We start from the raw sequence: 17,557 nt of genomic DNA, 5'->3' as shown, positions 1-17,557 counted from the left end.
CCTGAATAACTTGGCATCATCCACAAACATTTATATGGAGGAGTGTATAGCTTCTGGCATGTCATTTAGGAAACAAACAAATAAATAACAGGCCCAATATAGTGCTCTGTGGTACCCTGCTTGTCATGGGTACACATGACGGTTTTGTACCATTAATCACCACACACTCTGCTTGCATTCATGCAGGAAGTCTCTGATCCGCACTAGGACACTTCCCCGATCCCGTACCTTTCCAGTTTAATTCTCAGTCTTCCATGGGGTACGCTGTAGAAAGCCTTGGCAAAATCTAGGTAGTATATATTGTCAATATTGCCACCCTGTTCCAAAATTTGGATCCAAACTTCTAGTACATTGAGTAATTGTGTTAAGCAGGAGCATCCTGGCATAAAAGTGTTGGCAATCCTTTACAAGGTTGTTTCATAGTAGATGTACCATCATGGCATCTCTTATAATGCTCTCAAGTACTTTACACACTGTGCTGGTCAGGCTCATTGATCCATAATTATTCGTGGACGGTCGTCCTTCTTGAATATAAGACTCACATAAGCCATTTTCCAGTCACTGGAGACCTTTTGCTCATCCAAGCATTTACAGAACAGGATTTTCAGGGGCTCAGCTATCTCTTTGCATAACTCTCTTAGCACTCTGGGATGCACCATGTCAGGGCCGGGACTCTTATGAACCTTTAGCTTGACAGTTTATTTCTTATACCCTCTTCTGAGAACACAATGTGGATCAGCACTGTGTTAAACCGTCTGTCCTCAAACGCAGGAAGATTTTTCACATCCTTTTTTGTGAACACCGAGGAAAAGAAACTGTTCAACACCTCCGCCTTGTCCTGGTTAGAATCTGCATAATTACCATCAACAAGCCTCAGGCCCGACACACCTACTTGCATTTTTAATTTCAACCTTGAGTAGCGGTAAAACACCTTTGGGTTTGAGTTGACCTCGCTCGCTTGGTTCCTGGATCTGGTATACATCCTCCTGTCCTGCTCATCATTGTTCCTTCCACACGTCTCGTATTTGTTTTTCTTCTAAACTTTGTTGACCGCCACAAGGTTCATGTACAGCGGTCTTCTTGTATTCATGGAGACACTGGGTTTAGTCTTGGGTATATATTTATTGATCAAATAATTCACTTTACTGGCCATGATATTCAGCATAGTGTCTGTGTTCTTAAATCTTGGTGAGTCAGGTCAGTGGATACCCCTGATCTCCTCCCTTATTCCATAGTAATTACCCTTGCAAAATTTAAACCTTGGCCTGGTTTTGTCGTGAACCAAGTAACAGTTACGGGTAAATCTAAAGAACTACATTATGTGGTGACTGGTGCCAACGGGGGTTAGGTGTTCCAGCTTGGCCACCACACCCTCCTCGTTAGTTATGATGAGGTCCAGTGGTTTGGGTGTTTGCTCCCCTCTGTAATGAGTCAGATCTTTAATGTCCATTAATTTCAAAGCAGCTAATTTACAGAACTTGGTATCTATTTAGGTTCAAAGAAATGAAAGTGGGAGAGGAAAAGTAAACCAGTATTCTTATTGCCTTTTAAATGACTTACATTGTGTGGGTTTGTTACATAAGACAGTACTTGTTATACATGACAGCACTTGAATAAGAGAACATATTGTGTACAAGACTCTCACTAGTATCTATTAAACCTCATTTAATATCTTAGCATTTTACACTTTAAGCAATTACTACTGCACATGGTATAAATTCAAAAATTTGTGGGCATCATCAATCATCAGCTACCTTGTACCTTTGTGTCATTTCCTCTGGAGCACAGCATACTTCAGTCACACTCGGTATATCTCTTACATTTCCTTTTCAGATTCTTTTCAATTTTTATCACTAAATTAACAACATTTAAACTTGCATGGCATTACCCTGTACTAATAATGTTCTTACTCTTGCCCACAACACACTGCTGCTAAATATACATTAACTCTGAAACTTCCATCTTTATATTTAATACTGCAGACACTAATCAAACAAAGATTTAATTATTTTTTTTAACAGTATTCTCTGTTGGGAGGAATTATTGTTCACAAACAGGTAAAGCTTATGAACCCTGTTTTACATTTAAAAGGCATGTACTGTACTGTACTATAATGCACTGTACTGTACTATGAACACAATGATACACTGACTTAAGACCATACTTACATGAATTGTACCTCTTCTATAATTATACATTGGCAGTATTTACTCATCACATTGATTTTTGGTTGCGGACTTCAAGAAATCATGTACCGTATAACAAAATATTAATATTGTACTGTACTATAGAACCACCACAGAAGAGACTGAAACAATACTTTTTAATATTCATGTTATTTAATAAAAAATAGTAACAAACTAAAAGTTATCCATTTGGCTTTTAGCTTATTCTCTCAGACATCAGCAGTCAAAGAAAACATTGCCTCATTTGTAAAGTACAGTAACCTTAAGACACCTATTTAAATACATATACTACTGTAAACTGTACTGTATTTGTATCAAAATGCCCACAAGTTAAATATTTTAATTTAACCAATTTTTTTACATTTTCTTCCATTATTCATCAAATATTACTCCAAAGATCTCAGGGGTATAACAGTGCCTAAAAAATTTAAAAACAAAATCATAAAACTAATTAATATCAGCTAGACTCCAATAAATTTAAATAAAAAGCAAGAGGTTTGCTTTACCATTGTATATAATTCTATTTGTACAGAACTGAAAATGGAGGACTTAGCCGGCTGAAATGGTGCTTAGAAGTAAGGAAAATGTAAGCATTAAGCAAGTTATCTTAACATACACTTTATCACATACAGGTTGGCTGTATAAATATATCACCACCATGAGAGGTTTTCCTTGTAAATATACAGTATTGTCACACTAAGACATTTTATAAGTAAATATATATTGCCTCCTTACCATGACTATATATTTGTCACCTACAAAGCACGTACAAGTATAAACATGTACATTATACTGTACTTAGCCTTCCTTATAGAAGCTCTATGAAGAGGATTTTATCCAAGTACTGTACAGTGATCCATATACATAATAATGCAGCCTTCTACATAGAAATCACCAAGATATTCCTGTAAACAGACTGAATGAGGTTGTGTAAATATGTAGATGAATGTTTTGCAATTTAAGGTGCTAAAAAGGATCGCCTAGACATACATAAAATAATCACCCTGTAACAATACTGTCAAGAACACATTTTTTGATGGGTACAAGTATTAAAATTTTTTATGTTTGAAAATATGTTTGACAAATTACAAGAGACTAATGAAAACCTTTTTAAGAAGTGCATTTTATAGTGGTAATGTTAAAATTATAAAGATTTTGGAAATATAATAAATAAGTTACATACAGCACTTGCAACCACACACACATATATATGTTCTTCACTTACCAGAAGTCAACGATAAGCAGATTCATGAGGGCCACCACAAGAGAGAGACTTCTATGTTTTAAAAACTTTCCACAATAGGATCTAATTGATCTTGATAATATCTAATATGCACAGTAACCATTGTTAACCTGGACTTGATGTGACGTGATTCACATCAAGGCAAAAATCAAACACATGGCTATTTTTATCATTGCATTTACACTCGTCTCTGTGGACCAAGACAGTTTCCGTGCCATATTCACATAGCACTCCCATGGTGAGAGGCACCAATATCTCACATCATTAATTACAGCCTAATCTACATCAAATAATGTACACTGCACTAAAGCTGTTATTGTACCACAATATTACATTAATTGACTATATGAGGGGAATGAAAGGTCACTATACGTACTGTATAAGGAGCAGTGGGAAGTGTGGGGTTGTTGGTGGAATGTATTATACATTTACCAGCCTTGTCAGAGAAATACTTGTAAATAATTAATACATCAACTCGTAAACCTATATAATGTTAAAGTTTGCATTTTAGCATATAAATGATGTTAGATGAGTTAGACATGTGATTTCCCAGTATATAATGAATTTGAGTTTGTCCAATTATACAATTCTTTTATGGAAACATACATATCTGGGAAAAAAAAAGTGAGTTTTTACTGCACAGTACATGAATGTGCCACCAAGTAAGGTGCCTATTAGCTGATAGGATTTAAATGACCCCAAGTCCTAATAAAAGTGATATTTAATGACATAAGATTTAGGGTAAATTTTCATTTGCCATAACATATAGGTCTTAACCCTCCACCTGGGGCTTGTGACAAATTTGTTGCGCACTATAAGCACCATTTTCACAGGAAATGAAAGTTCTTAAATAAAATATAGAGTATTTTCATCTCACAAAATAAAGATAAGCATGCAGGCTAATGGGAAACAAAAAAGTAAATAATTTATCTAGTATGATTCAGCCATGGTGAAATGAATGATTGTGGGTCACTAAGAGACATAGATGAATGTACTTCCTCCCTGACAACTGTGTGTGTATTGTACAGAGATGCTAGGAGTCTAGGGATGGTGTTGGACTACCTAGAGGCATTACTTGACACACAATTTAAAAAATTTACACCAAAATCTTGGTAGCCTGCTGGTATATAGCAGCTAAAGGTCAAGGCATGGAGGCATCAAATTTTTAGTACACACCGATTAAAGTTTAGCCCAATCATTATAGTATTTTACATTAATATTGCACTAACTTTTATTAGGAAATGGGGCTTGATGGACCCAAAACTTTATGGAACATTGGACTAAAACTTTATTTTTCACTTTATTGAGTCTTAATAAGCTATGGGGCTCGTTGGGCTGTGAGCTAATAAGACCGTGTGTTCAGAGAAACATGAAGATTTGGCCCTGTACTGTGTCTCAACTTATTGTCATCCTTAGTTTTGAGCTCAACCTTCATTTTCCATTAAAGTTATAACTTACGTATGTCCTACTGGTCCCCAAACTTATTGGCAAATTGAGATTTAGGTTCAATATCCTTTTACCTTGATACTGGATCTTACAAGGACATGGAGCCCAGTGGGTCCCAAATTTGGGTTTAATGATGTTGATGATGACGACATTAATGACTGCACAATTAAAACCAGAAATGCTAAATTAAGGGAAAATTTAGTCCATTAAGAGAACATTCTCTATTATCCAGATATGTGGGTTTATAGTGTGCATACGCAAATTTGCGTATGAAGTAAAAATAAAATTAAAATAAAATAATTTTTTTGCGTATGAATGCTAGAGACGCAAGACGTACATTTGGCAACTATGTAGACTGCATTCCAAGGTCACTACACCAGTCTCCCAGTTGTGTTTAAAGGACCCAGGATATTAGGTTGACTTACATTTCCCATGCATTTTGTTGCGTCTTGTGCTGTTTTCTCGTGCATCACAATGATTTAATTTATTTATAACAGTGTTGTGAGAGTTTTGAACCATGCCTCGTGTTGCTAACAAGACGGGGGGGGGTGTAAAAATTGCAAAGAGATTGCACCATATAGTGAAAGTGTAGTGCCTCCTGATGCCTTTCCCAAGCAAAATATTAATTAATATTAATTTTTTCACAACTTTTCCTGTAAAACTATTTATTCATAAATATGTATACTTTATAATGGAATAAGATTCACATTGCAATCACATGAAAAAACAAAGGTATAAAGTGATGTATAAACATTTATATTAAGCGTAAACAAAAATGTTGTGTTCTACTCGCCCTCACGTATAAAAATAATTATTTTATCGTGATCACCTTTACAAAAGTGCTTGTAGATAAATTATTTACAATATTAATCCAACAAATCCCACCTTTTCATCTCAAATAGCAACCTTGCTATGACTCATTATGCACAATTATCTCTTGTGTGGCTCAGTCAAGTGGAGTGAGGTGAGTAGAGTAACAGGCCAGACCCCAAGTGTCTCACAGGAGAACTCCTACCCAAACCCAAGAGTGTTAGTACAAGAATGCATGGTGGCCAGATACAAAAGCAACTAAAGCATATACAATACACATATTCTCTTAATTCATTCTCGCTGCAGTAAAAGATGTGTTCAGCAATGATACTCCCTTACCACAACAAGTCTCCAAAACTGGTTTAACCCCGTTGCTTCACAGTATTTTATACCGATATTTATATAATATTTGTGATTCTGTTTTCTACCCACGAAATTGCATTCAAATCCTCAATGTCTCTTCATCAGCTCTCTCTGTCAAGACCATCCAATTTGTGGAATACCTGACAGTAAAAATGTCAAACATTTCTTGCTTTTTTTTACTACAGTATGCAAGATAATTTTACTGTAAATAATGGTCTTAATCATTAATGCAAACAGTAATTACAAAATATTTAGTTAATTCCTGACATTACAGTGCAGATTCAGCCAATATACTGTATAACCTCCCTTATTCCATTTGGATACAATATACTGTATACAGTATATAAGAACTCCTAATAGATTTCACATGCTCCTCTGAAGGAAACTAATTTCTTTAAAAAGATAATTACCCGGTAAGCATATTTCAGGTCTGGGATTAAGATTTATATTTTTTTATCAGTATTTTGTACATTTTTAAGATAATTCCTGAGTGAATCCTTTAAAGTATTGCCTTATCTTATAGTCTTATTCTATACTGTCCTGTATTCTACTGTTCATTGTGGAATGATAATGTAAAATGTGAAAATTTAATATAGAGAAGGCATATTCCTCGGAGGAGTAAAATATTCCATTCTTATTAAATATGTATAGTAATATATATATCACAATATGGGCATGGTCTCCCAGTAACACAGAAAACCTTCACACAACATTATTCTGCATGTACGCAGAAAGCTAAGTAGACGAGGAAGAATAAACATCAGAATTGTTCTCTTCCTGTAATACTGTACTTTACTAACTAATTCTGCTCAGTTACTATTGGTATTCAACTACTGAATTTTAAAGCAATCTTCGATTCTTCAGTCTTACAGTTAAACAGGTGGTAAGAATATTCATATGTGTGAGTAAACTGGAGACAGTAAAAGGTACAAATGTTGGAAAATTTCTTTCATGGAAGATGTTTTTATGTGGCTATATAAAAAGGCTTTATATAGAGATAAAGGTATATATATCTACATTTGCATTCTTTACATAATGTCTGTGTTCCTTGGATGTACTTACCGTAAGCTTGGATCACACAATGTTTTAGAACTGAAAGACAACAACTATAAAATGACCTGAAAATCAGGTACAAAAAAATTTGTAAACCTTATTAAAAAAATTTTTTTTAATATTATTTAATGAAAGAGTAACTTTTGTTTCCCCTTTAAAAGCTTCCTCTTTGTAATATATGTAAACAAACTATCAAAGTTGTACAAATAGTTGTCTTGAAATATAGAACTCGCAAAGTAAAGGCTAAGTTTCATATAAAATTATAATTAACTGCTCAGATTACCTCAAAAGGAGAAAAAATAATCATATGACTAGTTGGTCTGAACCAAGAACTCAATTACATTATAGACTAACAGATAAAAGTTAAATATTACCGGGTGCCTAACAAATCTTTACCATGAGATCAGCGTTAAAATATTTTCTAATGCCATTTAAGCTGAATAGTTTTCAAAAGATTAAAGTAAGACTAACAATGTTTCCATTTTTTACAGAAATAATTTGTTCTTACTGTATATACTGTATTTGTTTCAATAAGTTTTCACTTTAAAACCGGAGTTAAAATAACTGTTACTTTTGAAAATGATTCACGTTAAAGAACACAAGAAAAATTAATGTTTTGGGCTCATGTATTTACTACATAATTAATTCCTTCCTCCACATAAAGCCAAGAATATTATTACAGCTTCTCTGTCCGCCCTTAACAACTATCCATTACATTAAAAATACTCAACATGAAGAGATTCAAGGGTAGCACAAAAATTCACAGATATAAAATCCATGACACGTTACTTAACTAATTTCAATGGCAACAAGAACTAGTCAGAACAAAGATACCATATATTATTCTCTTAAGGATTTGTAATATCACATCAGTGCTGACACATCAACACTGATGTAGCATGACGGCTCGGAGGGCGTAGAGAAGTTCAGACTGAAGACGAGCTTCCATAACTACTACACTGGTCTCAATCTGGAAAAAATAAAAAAAATAAAATAATAATAATAATAATAATAAAAATTTCTACAACCAGTACTTATAGTTAAAGCTTAAACAGAAAATTTACACGGTAGCATGGGTAGTGGTAGAGCATTAATTTAGTGATCTTTTGCTCATTTAGTCCCAAATTAAGGGACTCTAGCCATTTTAGTTATTGGACATTATAAGTGCATACTATAAATAATACAGGTGCAGGTGTACCCCAAAACTAACATATATAGGGACTGTGAAGAGTCGTTAGTTAGTGAATCAACAGTTATTGAAGCAATAAATCCCATAAGAACATAACAAACTCAAGGAGTTGGGGGCTGGCCACCCTCCAAAAACCCCATCTACCCTTGATATATATCTGTTGTGCACACTCTCAAGGAAGGAAATAAAGCAGACATATAAAGCAAGCACAATAAGTCTGAACTAAGGAATGTAAAGCACAAATTGAAACTGTTATTTACATGTGTTGAGGATGGTAGAGACAGTCTAGGGTAACAAGTTCAAGTCTCAAACACTCTTTACTCGTCCATCACCACTCTTATTACACTTTGTCACATCACATCAAGCGTTTAGGCATAATTGCATAACACACCAAGTCGGAAATAATAATAAAAAAACAAAAACAATAAGTCAGTGACACATGGTAAGTATAAACAAGAGCACAGAGGCAGTGCGCAGAGCTTTCTCGTGGCAAGAATTCCCACCATGCCACCAGCCGCCAAATTCAAAACAGCTCTGCTTCTCCTCTCCAGATCCTCAGATCTCCAGGGCATCAACTATACTTGTGGGGTATTTCCCCTATATTTAATCATCGATTATGTGAAGCAGGGGTTATTAGGGGCGTCGGTTTTTGGGGTATACCTGTATACAGTAATATGTTTTCACATGTACGCACTTACTGTTCATACGTTGGCGTTCCTAATCGTCTCGCCTTATTTCTTTACCTAGTGGTCAATTTATTAACATTAAATAGCATTACTTAAAACAAACATACAGGTATTCAATTTGTTTAAATAAGTTCAGTACAGCTACAACCAGGGTCTTATTTTCTTTAGTTTCTTGTGTAGAACCATCGTCACTCACGAAAACAATGACGTCTTGTCTCCTCATGTGTGTTTTAATATTCTACATATTATTAATGAATTGCATTGTTCATTTCACATATATAAATATTAATTCAATCAAATACACATTCAGTAACAAACAATTGTGAATCTTTTGGACATATTTTTAAGATAAATGACTATGTTTCCTTCAGTGCACACATATACATTGGGTGGCAAACACTGACAGCAATGTTGTCTCTTATCCTTTTGTGTGTTTCAATATTCTACGTATTAATGAATTGTATTGTTCATTTATCATATAAAACATTAATTCAATCAAATACATATTCAGTCATAAACAATAATGAATCTTTTGTACATATTCTTAAGATAAATGACGCGGTATCCTTAAATGCGCACGTATATGTTGGCGTTCCCAATCCATCTCTTTTTTTTTCTTTGCCATTAGTGGTTAGTTATTTTGATTGTTCCATTTATTAACATAAATAACATTACTTAAAACATATATATTAATTTTTTTTACATTAAATTTACTACAGTTACAACCAGGGTCTTGTTTTCTTCATTTTCTCGTGTAGAACTATCATCCCGGACTCCCGGCTGTAAACACAAACGAAAACAATGGGGTCCCATCTCCTCTTGTGTGACCATATTATTATTCATTTATATTGTACAAGGTGCATTCAGAAACATTATTTAAAGAATATAGTTTGCACTTTTCATTAATTGTATTGTTTTGGGGGGAAAGGAGGGTAAAAAGCCACACAAAAGATATGAAAAGGTCATACTTGGGAATGCATCTCATTGTATTGCTTTATTTTAATGGTAATTAAGGATTCGCAATAAAACGATTCACTTTACACTGCAATATTGGAAGACACAGTAACATCATTATTCGAGGCTTTACTGTACAGGTAAAGGAAATTACTGTCTCCAGAACGAATTGCTCCCTGTCCCAGCCGCGAAAATGCCGGCAACTTTAAAACTATCCACAGACATTCTTGGGTACATCCAGGGTGTCATCCGCAAATAATAGAGGACCACGAAATTAAAATCCACAAACTTGGAGGCCCCCCCCCCCTGTACATTTCTCCATGAAAACAATGATTTACTGTACAGCTCCTCCCCAACTTACGACCTACTCGACTTACGACCACCCGCACTTACGACCTGCCTCAGTCATACCAAAATTTTGTCAAATTACGTATTTTCGAGTCCCAACGTCAGTACACAGACAAAATTTTCGTTTGTAGTTCACTTTAAAATAGTTGGCAAGCTGAAAAGTGAGAGTTTTTGGTGCTGAGAATAAAAAGAGACACCCATTTTAGATTTTCTATGTATTATTTAAGCATTTTCGGCTTACAACCTGGATTTGGGTCCCTAACCCCGTCGTAAGTCGGGGAGGAGCTGTATATTAAAAGTGAGGTGCCGAGTGCTACAAGATACGAAGCGCCACCCCACCAAAACTGAGTTATAGTATTAACTGTACTCCCCAACCTTTCCTCTATATGCAGAATAACAAACTGTCCTGGTAACACAATATTTATAAGGCTGAGAGCCATATGAGTGAATATAGGTAAAAGAGTCTCTACAGCACATGATCTGCGCCTCCAGGCGGACTGAGGGCAGAGGGACAAGTGCCCATGGCCCCCAATCGTAGCCTCTTTTGCTCATAGCGACTCATTATTTTACAGTTTATTAGCCAATGGGAGTCCATGTTTCTACAAAAATGTCATAGGAATGCTGTGTAATAACACTTGAACCCTTTTTTTTTTCCAACTGGCAAAAAGGAGAGAGAGTGAGGGCCATTGAGAGAAAACTACACAAAACAGAGAGGGGAGGGTGAAAAGGTGTGGGAGTGAGGGTTGGTGACATGTGGCGTGTCATGTTCCGGCCTGTCAGAGTGACGAGTCTTAAGTAACTGCATTTTTTATTATAATTTTGGTAATACCTTGTATTGTTTGCTTTTATGCAAACAGTCCAATGGCCTTTGACTTTCTGGTGTGGTCTTAATACATTACTGCTTGCATGTAATGAAAATTATATCTCAACAATGGATATTAATGAAACTGCAAACATTACCCATCAAAAACAATGTAATTTTTTAAATTAATATGACTTAGTATCTACAAAACCAGGCTTAAGAGCTCTACACACTACCACTTGAATGAACCCAATATCTTCATTGGTTCAAAAGTTACATCATTTTGAATTTTTCCAAACTTTAAGAGTGTTTTTCTTGATTGTGATTTTTGCCGCTTGGTACCTTATCGCACTCGACTCCTCAAGTACTGTAGCTTGACCTTGTTCACATAATTATGAATATACACTAAGCCAAAAACAACTTTCAACAGTAGAGAGAAAATATAGAGAAAGATAGAGAGAGGAAGGAGATATGTACAAAATATTTAATTGGAAGAAATTCCTACAATTTACTTACCATGTGAGCTTGGACACTGTTTGTGGATGAAGGACTTGAGTGAACATCAGCAAGGCTCTCTGGATAACAACAAGCTGCCTTAACAAATGCCTTAACTTGAGGATCCAAATGTTTATTCAGGTCAGCATAATCACAGTCATCATGGTGTATACCTAACAACCACTGTTGGAGAAGAATTAATATATATATATATATATATATATATATATATATATATATATATATATATATATATATATATATATATATATATATATATATATATATATATATATATATATATATATATATATATATATTGTACAATGATAAAACAATCTAAAAATTACCATATCATCCTCAGAGCACAAACCACTACTCTGCATCTTGCATCTCAACCAAAAGTGCTTCAGATCTGAATGATGTAGAGAGAGGGATCCATCTAGGTCTCCATTAAGGTGCACAATGGGGAGTAAAGCACTGGTACGGTAAGTGAGATGGAAATGATTCACCTCTTTTACAGCCAGCTTAGAATTTTGACCAACTTTTGAGAAATATTTCCTGTCTAAATAAATTCTTCCTTGACCAGCTCCCAACCTTAGTGCCAAGTTCCTCAAGACTGGTTTAAAATTCTGATATATTTTTGTCCTGTACAGCAGTGATTCTCAAACTGGGGTCCGTGGAAAGTTTTTGAGAAATAGTGCGTTTAACGTTTGTGAGAGATTTGACGATTCCAATTCGCAGGATATTTTGGATTTGGGTTGAAATGAACAAATGCTGTGGATTATGGTTTCTTTGATTATTGACAATATTTGTATGTGCCATGGTATATAAGGGGTCCTTGGTGGAAAAAAGTTTGAGAACCCCTGCTGTACAGTACCCATTAAAAAAAATAAAATAAAAAATTCAATAATATTTTTTTGGGATCAATGTACAACCATTATACATGATACACCTACAGCCAGACTTCTTATAAAGGACATGATGCAACTACAGCTAGACCTCTTATAAAGGACATGATACAACTACAGCTAGACCTCTTATAAAAGTTATGATACATCTTCAGCCATATCTCTTATAAAGGACAAGATACATTTCTAAGGAGTGTCCATGAAGTGATTAATCTGTTATAAAATGTCATTATAACATGGTGCATTTTGAGATGTATTCCCGAGTGTCAATTTTTACCCTATAATGGTACAGGAGACCTTCCTTGGGTAATAGAAATGGCTCTGCAGATGTTATTATGGCTTTTTTTTTTTTTTTTAGAAAATGAAGACACTGTTAACTTAAATAATATATGAAACTAAATTTAACCAACATTCACCAGTTAATTTTGTCGTAGCTTGCTGTTTTGTCTATCACCACTGTCTCGCTCTTATTGCTACCTGTATTTCATAATCAGTCCTAAAATACCTCACACACATGGACATGCACCCTCTCACATAGACACAGAGATGTTACCTCAATAAATGGTACACAACTATGTAGCACAGCCCTGCAACACTCCAAAACATAATGCTCTAAGGGCATGTTAGACACTAATTACATAGTATGAAGTTAAGATTGAACAAAACTATGGGGAAGTTTGTAGAATGGAAAATTTTATGAAGAAAAATAATTTGAAATAATGAGAAATAAATAAGAGAATCTGAAAGCAAGTGTAATGTCCACTTAGTGGAGATGATGAGTGAGGAAGTCATGGTGACCAGTAAAGTGAGCAATGAGGCTAGTAAGCTAAGTACAACAGTTGATGGAGTTCTCAATATACAGCATTCTGAATAAATTCCTGCACTTACTACCCTAAAGGGAGAAGCATTGCATCTTGAAATGGTGCAGCTCACTCACCACTTTGTGCTGAGTGTAGTGGGTTCCTTAGATGTGTGGGCTCACTCACAAGCCCCTTGAGCCTTACCACAGAAATCAATGTTAAAGAGCTAATAAAGTTTTATATTTTAACACAAGTGAAGTGCTCCTAGCCAATGATTAGTCACACTCTGATGTGACAGATAAGGCTTAACACTTATTACTATTAATGACCGACACAAGTTATGATTCAACAGAATGATGCCTTCAGTACGGTACATGGTATCCCATATCTTCTATACACAATCCTTTTGATATATATATATATATATATATATATATATATATATATATATATATATATATATATATATATATATATATGTATGTATGTATGTATGTATGTATGTATGTATGTATGTATGTATGTATGTATGTATATATATATATATATATATATATATATATATATATATATATATATATATATATATATATATATATATATATATATATATATATATATATATATATATATATATATATATATATATATATATATATATATATATATATATATATATATATATATATATATATATATATATATATATATATATGTGTATTAAAAAGTTATTTTAGATGCCCATCTATATATTGCTTCTTCCAATGGAAAATTGTTGGAGCTGGTCCTTGGCTGCAATTTGGAATCTGCTAGAAAATGTTATATTTCATATACTGTGCTGTACTCTAAGTAATTAATTCTTATGCATTCATTACCTGGACATAATTCCACAGAGCTTTTGTTGGGAGTGGCAAGGTCTTCGCATGTGTTTTGTCACACTGAGTCTGACCTGACACTGGAATAGTTTCTTGATTTACATTTCCTTTCTTGGGAGGCTGTTTTTGAGGACTTAAATGGGTTGATGAGAGGGCTGATGTGAAGCGTTCATCTAGGAAGGCACCAACCTCTCCTAAAAGCCGTGAGCACATTGCATATCCATGATCTTGCCAATTGTACTCCTGTAACAAATAACAGTACTTTAATTTCAAAATCTAAATTTTCAACATTAACAATCTACCCGGGAACTATAATGTGCTTAATAAGAATCCCATTAACTCTCATCCTTAGGCAAATTTCAAAACCCAGCCCAGTGATGGTTGAGATAGAGAGCTCCAGTAACCTAAGGACCAAGGCTGTGCTGGATAACAGAATATTCCATTAGATAAAGAGTTGATATATACAGCACAATATGCAGCAACTGTCGAGAAAAAAAATCCATTCTAAAAGCACCAGAGCCTACAGGTAGTTTCCAAATTTGCTGATTACAGAATTTTAAATTCAACAATAGGTTTCGATACTGTATACTTACATGGACAGAAAAAGATGGGATGCGGGATTCATCATTGCCATTAAAGTCTTCATAGGTTAAGGTTGGATTTACTGTAAGGTGAGCATATGCTCGTATTCCATGTCTGGTACTGTCTCCTGCTTTACCCTTTTTAGTTTGTGATCTGAAATTTAAATTATACCATATTATTTATGTAAACATACTGCATGTCTTGCATGATCTTGGGGGCAGGTTTGGTGCAACTCCCTCCTATTCTAGAGATGTGGGGCCAGTACCTGTAACCCTATCTTCTGGTACTGAATGGAAACAAACGCAAATTTACGTGGGATATTAGAATCTGTAAAAAATAAAAGAATATATATATATATATATATATATATATATATATATATATATATATATATATATATATATATATATATATATATATATATATATATATATATATATATATATATATATATATATATATATATATATATATATATATATATATAACTTTTACTTCTACTTGAATAACATTTTGCCAAAGTAACAATACTTTTACTTCAGTAACAAGTCCGGTACTTTTACAACGCTGACTAACTCACGGGGACGCAATTTTTTTTATTCTCTATGTTTTTGACCTTATTATAATAATTTATTTTATTTTTATTCTTACATTCTATATGAAAGATTGTGTCCATTTAACAAAGTTAAAAAAATTAGAAAATTATGTTTGTCTCCCAAAAAATTACTTGTAGTGACAACTGGAGATTCACAACTTACTACTGTACACATACATATCATGTAAGGTAAATGAAAATAAACCTTAATTTCGTATAAATTCATTGTTTTTGTCCTCATTTGGATAAATTTATCAGTTTTAGATCTATTTACAAACGATTTGAGTTATATAGACATTGTTTAATCTTTACAGCAGCAGGATATAACACTTGTCTGGGCTCTTCAGGGGGGCTCAGGAATGGAACCCATTTTTTCCCACAAGATGTTAATATCAATACAGGTTGACAATCCTTTATCCGAAATCCTTGGGGCCAGAGGCATTTCGGTTTTCGGAATTTTACGGTTTTCAGAATGGTTATTTTTTTTTTTTTTTTTTTTTTTTTTTTTTTTTTTTTTTTTTTTTTTTTTTTTTTTTTTTTTTGTGTGTGTGTTAGCCCACCCGGGCATAGATCACTGACCCACATTGGGGCCTGGGGGTCTAAAATATAATAAAAATTATAATAATGATAATAATAATTCATAGGTCTAGGTTGTGTTTCTCACTTTTGATCTTTTATTCATTCTTGTATTTCTTTACTGTATTATTATTACAGTATTATTGTTATTATTATTATTATTAATTTTATTATTATATTTTATTATTATTATTATTATTATTATTATTATTATTATTATTATTATTATTATTGTAATCATTATTATTTTATTTTGGTGTATAATTATTAAAAAATTTATTTACTATGAATAATTATTATTATTATAATTATTATTACTATTACATTTTTGCCCCCCAGGCCCCGATGTGGGTCAGTGATCTGTGCCTGGCTGGGCTAATAATCCCTGTAAAAAAAAAAAAAAAAGCCCCACAAAAAACTTTCGGTTTTCGGAATTTCGGATAAAGGGTTGTCAACCTGTATATGATCGATCATCTAGTGAAGGCTTTATTGAGGTCCCTAACCCCATCATATAACGGTCATTATCTCTATATAAAAGTCATGCATCTGTGATTTTTTTATGCATAATTTCCGAGTTAATATTCAAATGGCAGAACAAGTAAAATACATAACCCCGTAACTCAGGTACAGTACATACAGAATTAAGTGTGAGTAACATACAGCACTGAAATATATCTTACCTGGAGATCAATTTGCAGTTTACATTGGAGTTGGTACCATGGGGAGGTTCTGGACAACCCTGTCTGCTTTGCAAAGCTGTTGTGGTAGGTTTACCATTGCTGCAGTCTTCTCTTTCAACCACTTGTCCTAAAGAGATAAATGCACAATAAAATAATTAATTACAAGTAGCTATTTAAGAAAAAAATAACAATGGAACAGTTTCTGGCTGGCATATACACGTACATATATTATACAGTGACCCCTCCGTTAACGAACTCAATCCGTTCCAGAAGGTCGTTCGTTAACCGAAAAGTTCGTTAACCGAAACCATTGTTTCAATGGGTTTTTGGGTAATTGGTTCCAGCTCACCAAAAATTTCCTAAATTCAACAAAAATGGTAGAAAAGTTCACTTACTTTGAGGTGTGTATGTAGAAGGCTCCTGGATGATGATGATGATGATGATGATGGGATTTAGAATGGGGGTGGAGGAGAAGGCAGAAGAGAAGGCATTGGGGTGGAAGAGAAGTCACCCCATGGCGCCATTTCACCCATAAAATTTTAGCTCTCTTGGTGTAATTCAAGATTATTTTTTTTAAATCAACACTGCACTGCATTATATATTGTCAATATGTAAAATATATTTCAAAATGACCAATAATTTGCTTGGAAACACAGAAAAAAAGCGTTTAGTTGAAGAGAGTCACAAGCAAGATGTTACCTCCAGTGAAAACAGAGAGAGACTAACTCCTGTTTGCTGTGTTAAGAGGCTGGATGCCGAGCATTAAACTAGTCACTTTACCTTCAACTATGTTCAATAATTGTTAAAATGACTAAAAAATTGAATATTAAACTTTTAAAATTATTGAATAGTATAAACTTCTTGATATTTACTAAAATAGTAAGGAATTTAAGCCCTAGAACTGATTAATGTATTGGCGGACTGATACTAAAGCTAGTTGCCCGGTCAGTGCAAGCGAAAACA

At 33.9% G+C, this 17,557-nt stretch overlaps 1 protein-coding gene across 1 annotated transcript in view; it reads right to left on the bottom strand.

Moving 5' to 3' along the window:
• Positions 1-1,519: 1,519 nt before the first annotated feature.
• LOC121861220 (sestrin-3-like) overlaps positions 1,520-17,557 on the bottom strand; it is a 31,611-nt gene continuing 15,573 nt past the window's right edge. Inside the window, exons 6-10 of the mRNA XM_042358860.1 lie at positions 16,595-16,721; positions 14,755-14,896; positions 14,162-14,404; positions 11,597-11,758; positions 1,520-8,071 (exon numbers count right to left, since the gene is read on the bottom strand). Of these exons, the coding sequence (XP_042214794.1) occupies positions 7,985-8,071; positions 11,597-11,758; positions 14,162-14,404; positions 14,755-14,896; positions 16,595-16,721 (761 nt within the window). The 3' untranslated portion in view covers positions 1,520-7,984. The remainder of the gene's footprint in view (positions 8,072-11,596; positions 11,759-14,161; positions 14,405-14,754; positions 14,897-16,594; positions 16,722-17,557) is intronic.

This window comes from Homarus americanus, unplaced genomic scaffold (assembly GCF_018991925.1).
Source record: "Homarus americanus isolate GMGI-L3 unplaced genomic scaffold, GMGI_Hamer_2.0 scaffold40248, whole genome shotgun sequence".
In the NCBI taxonomy this organism is placed as follows: Eukaryota; Metazoa; Arthropoda; class Malacostraca; order Decapoda; family Nephropidae; genus Homarus; species Homarus americanus.
The sequence above is the reverse complement of the archived record's forward strand: the minus strand, read 5'-3'. Positions and strand labels throughout refer to the sequence as shown.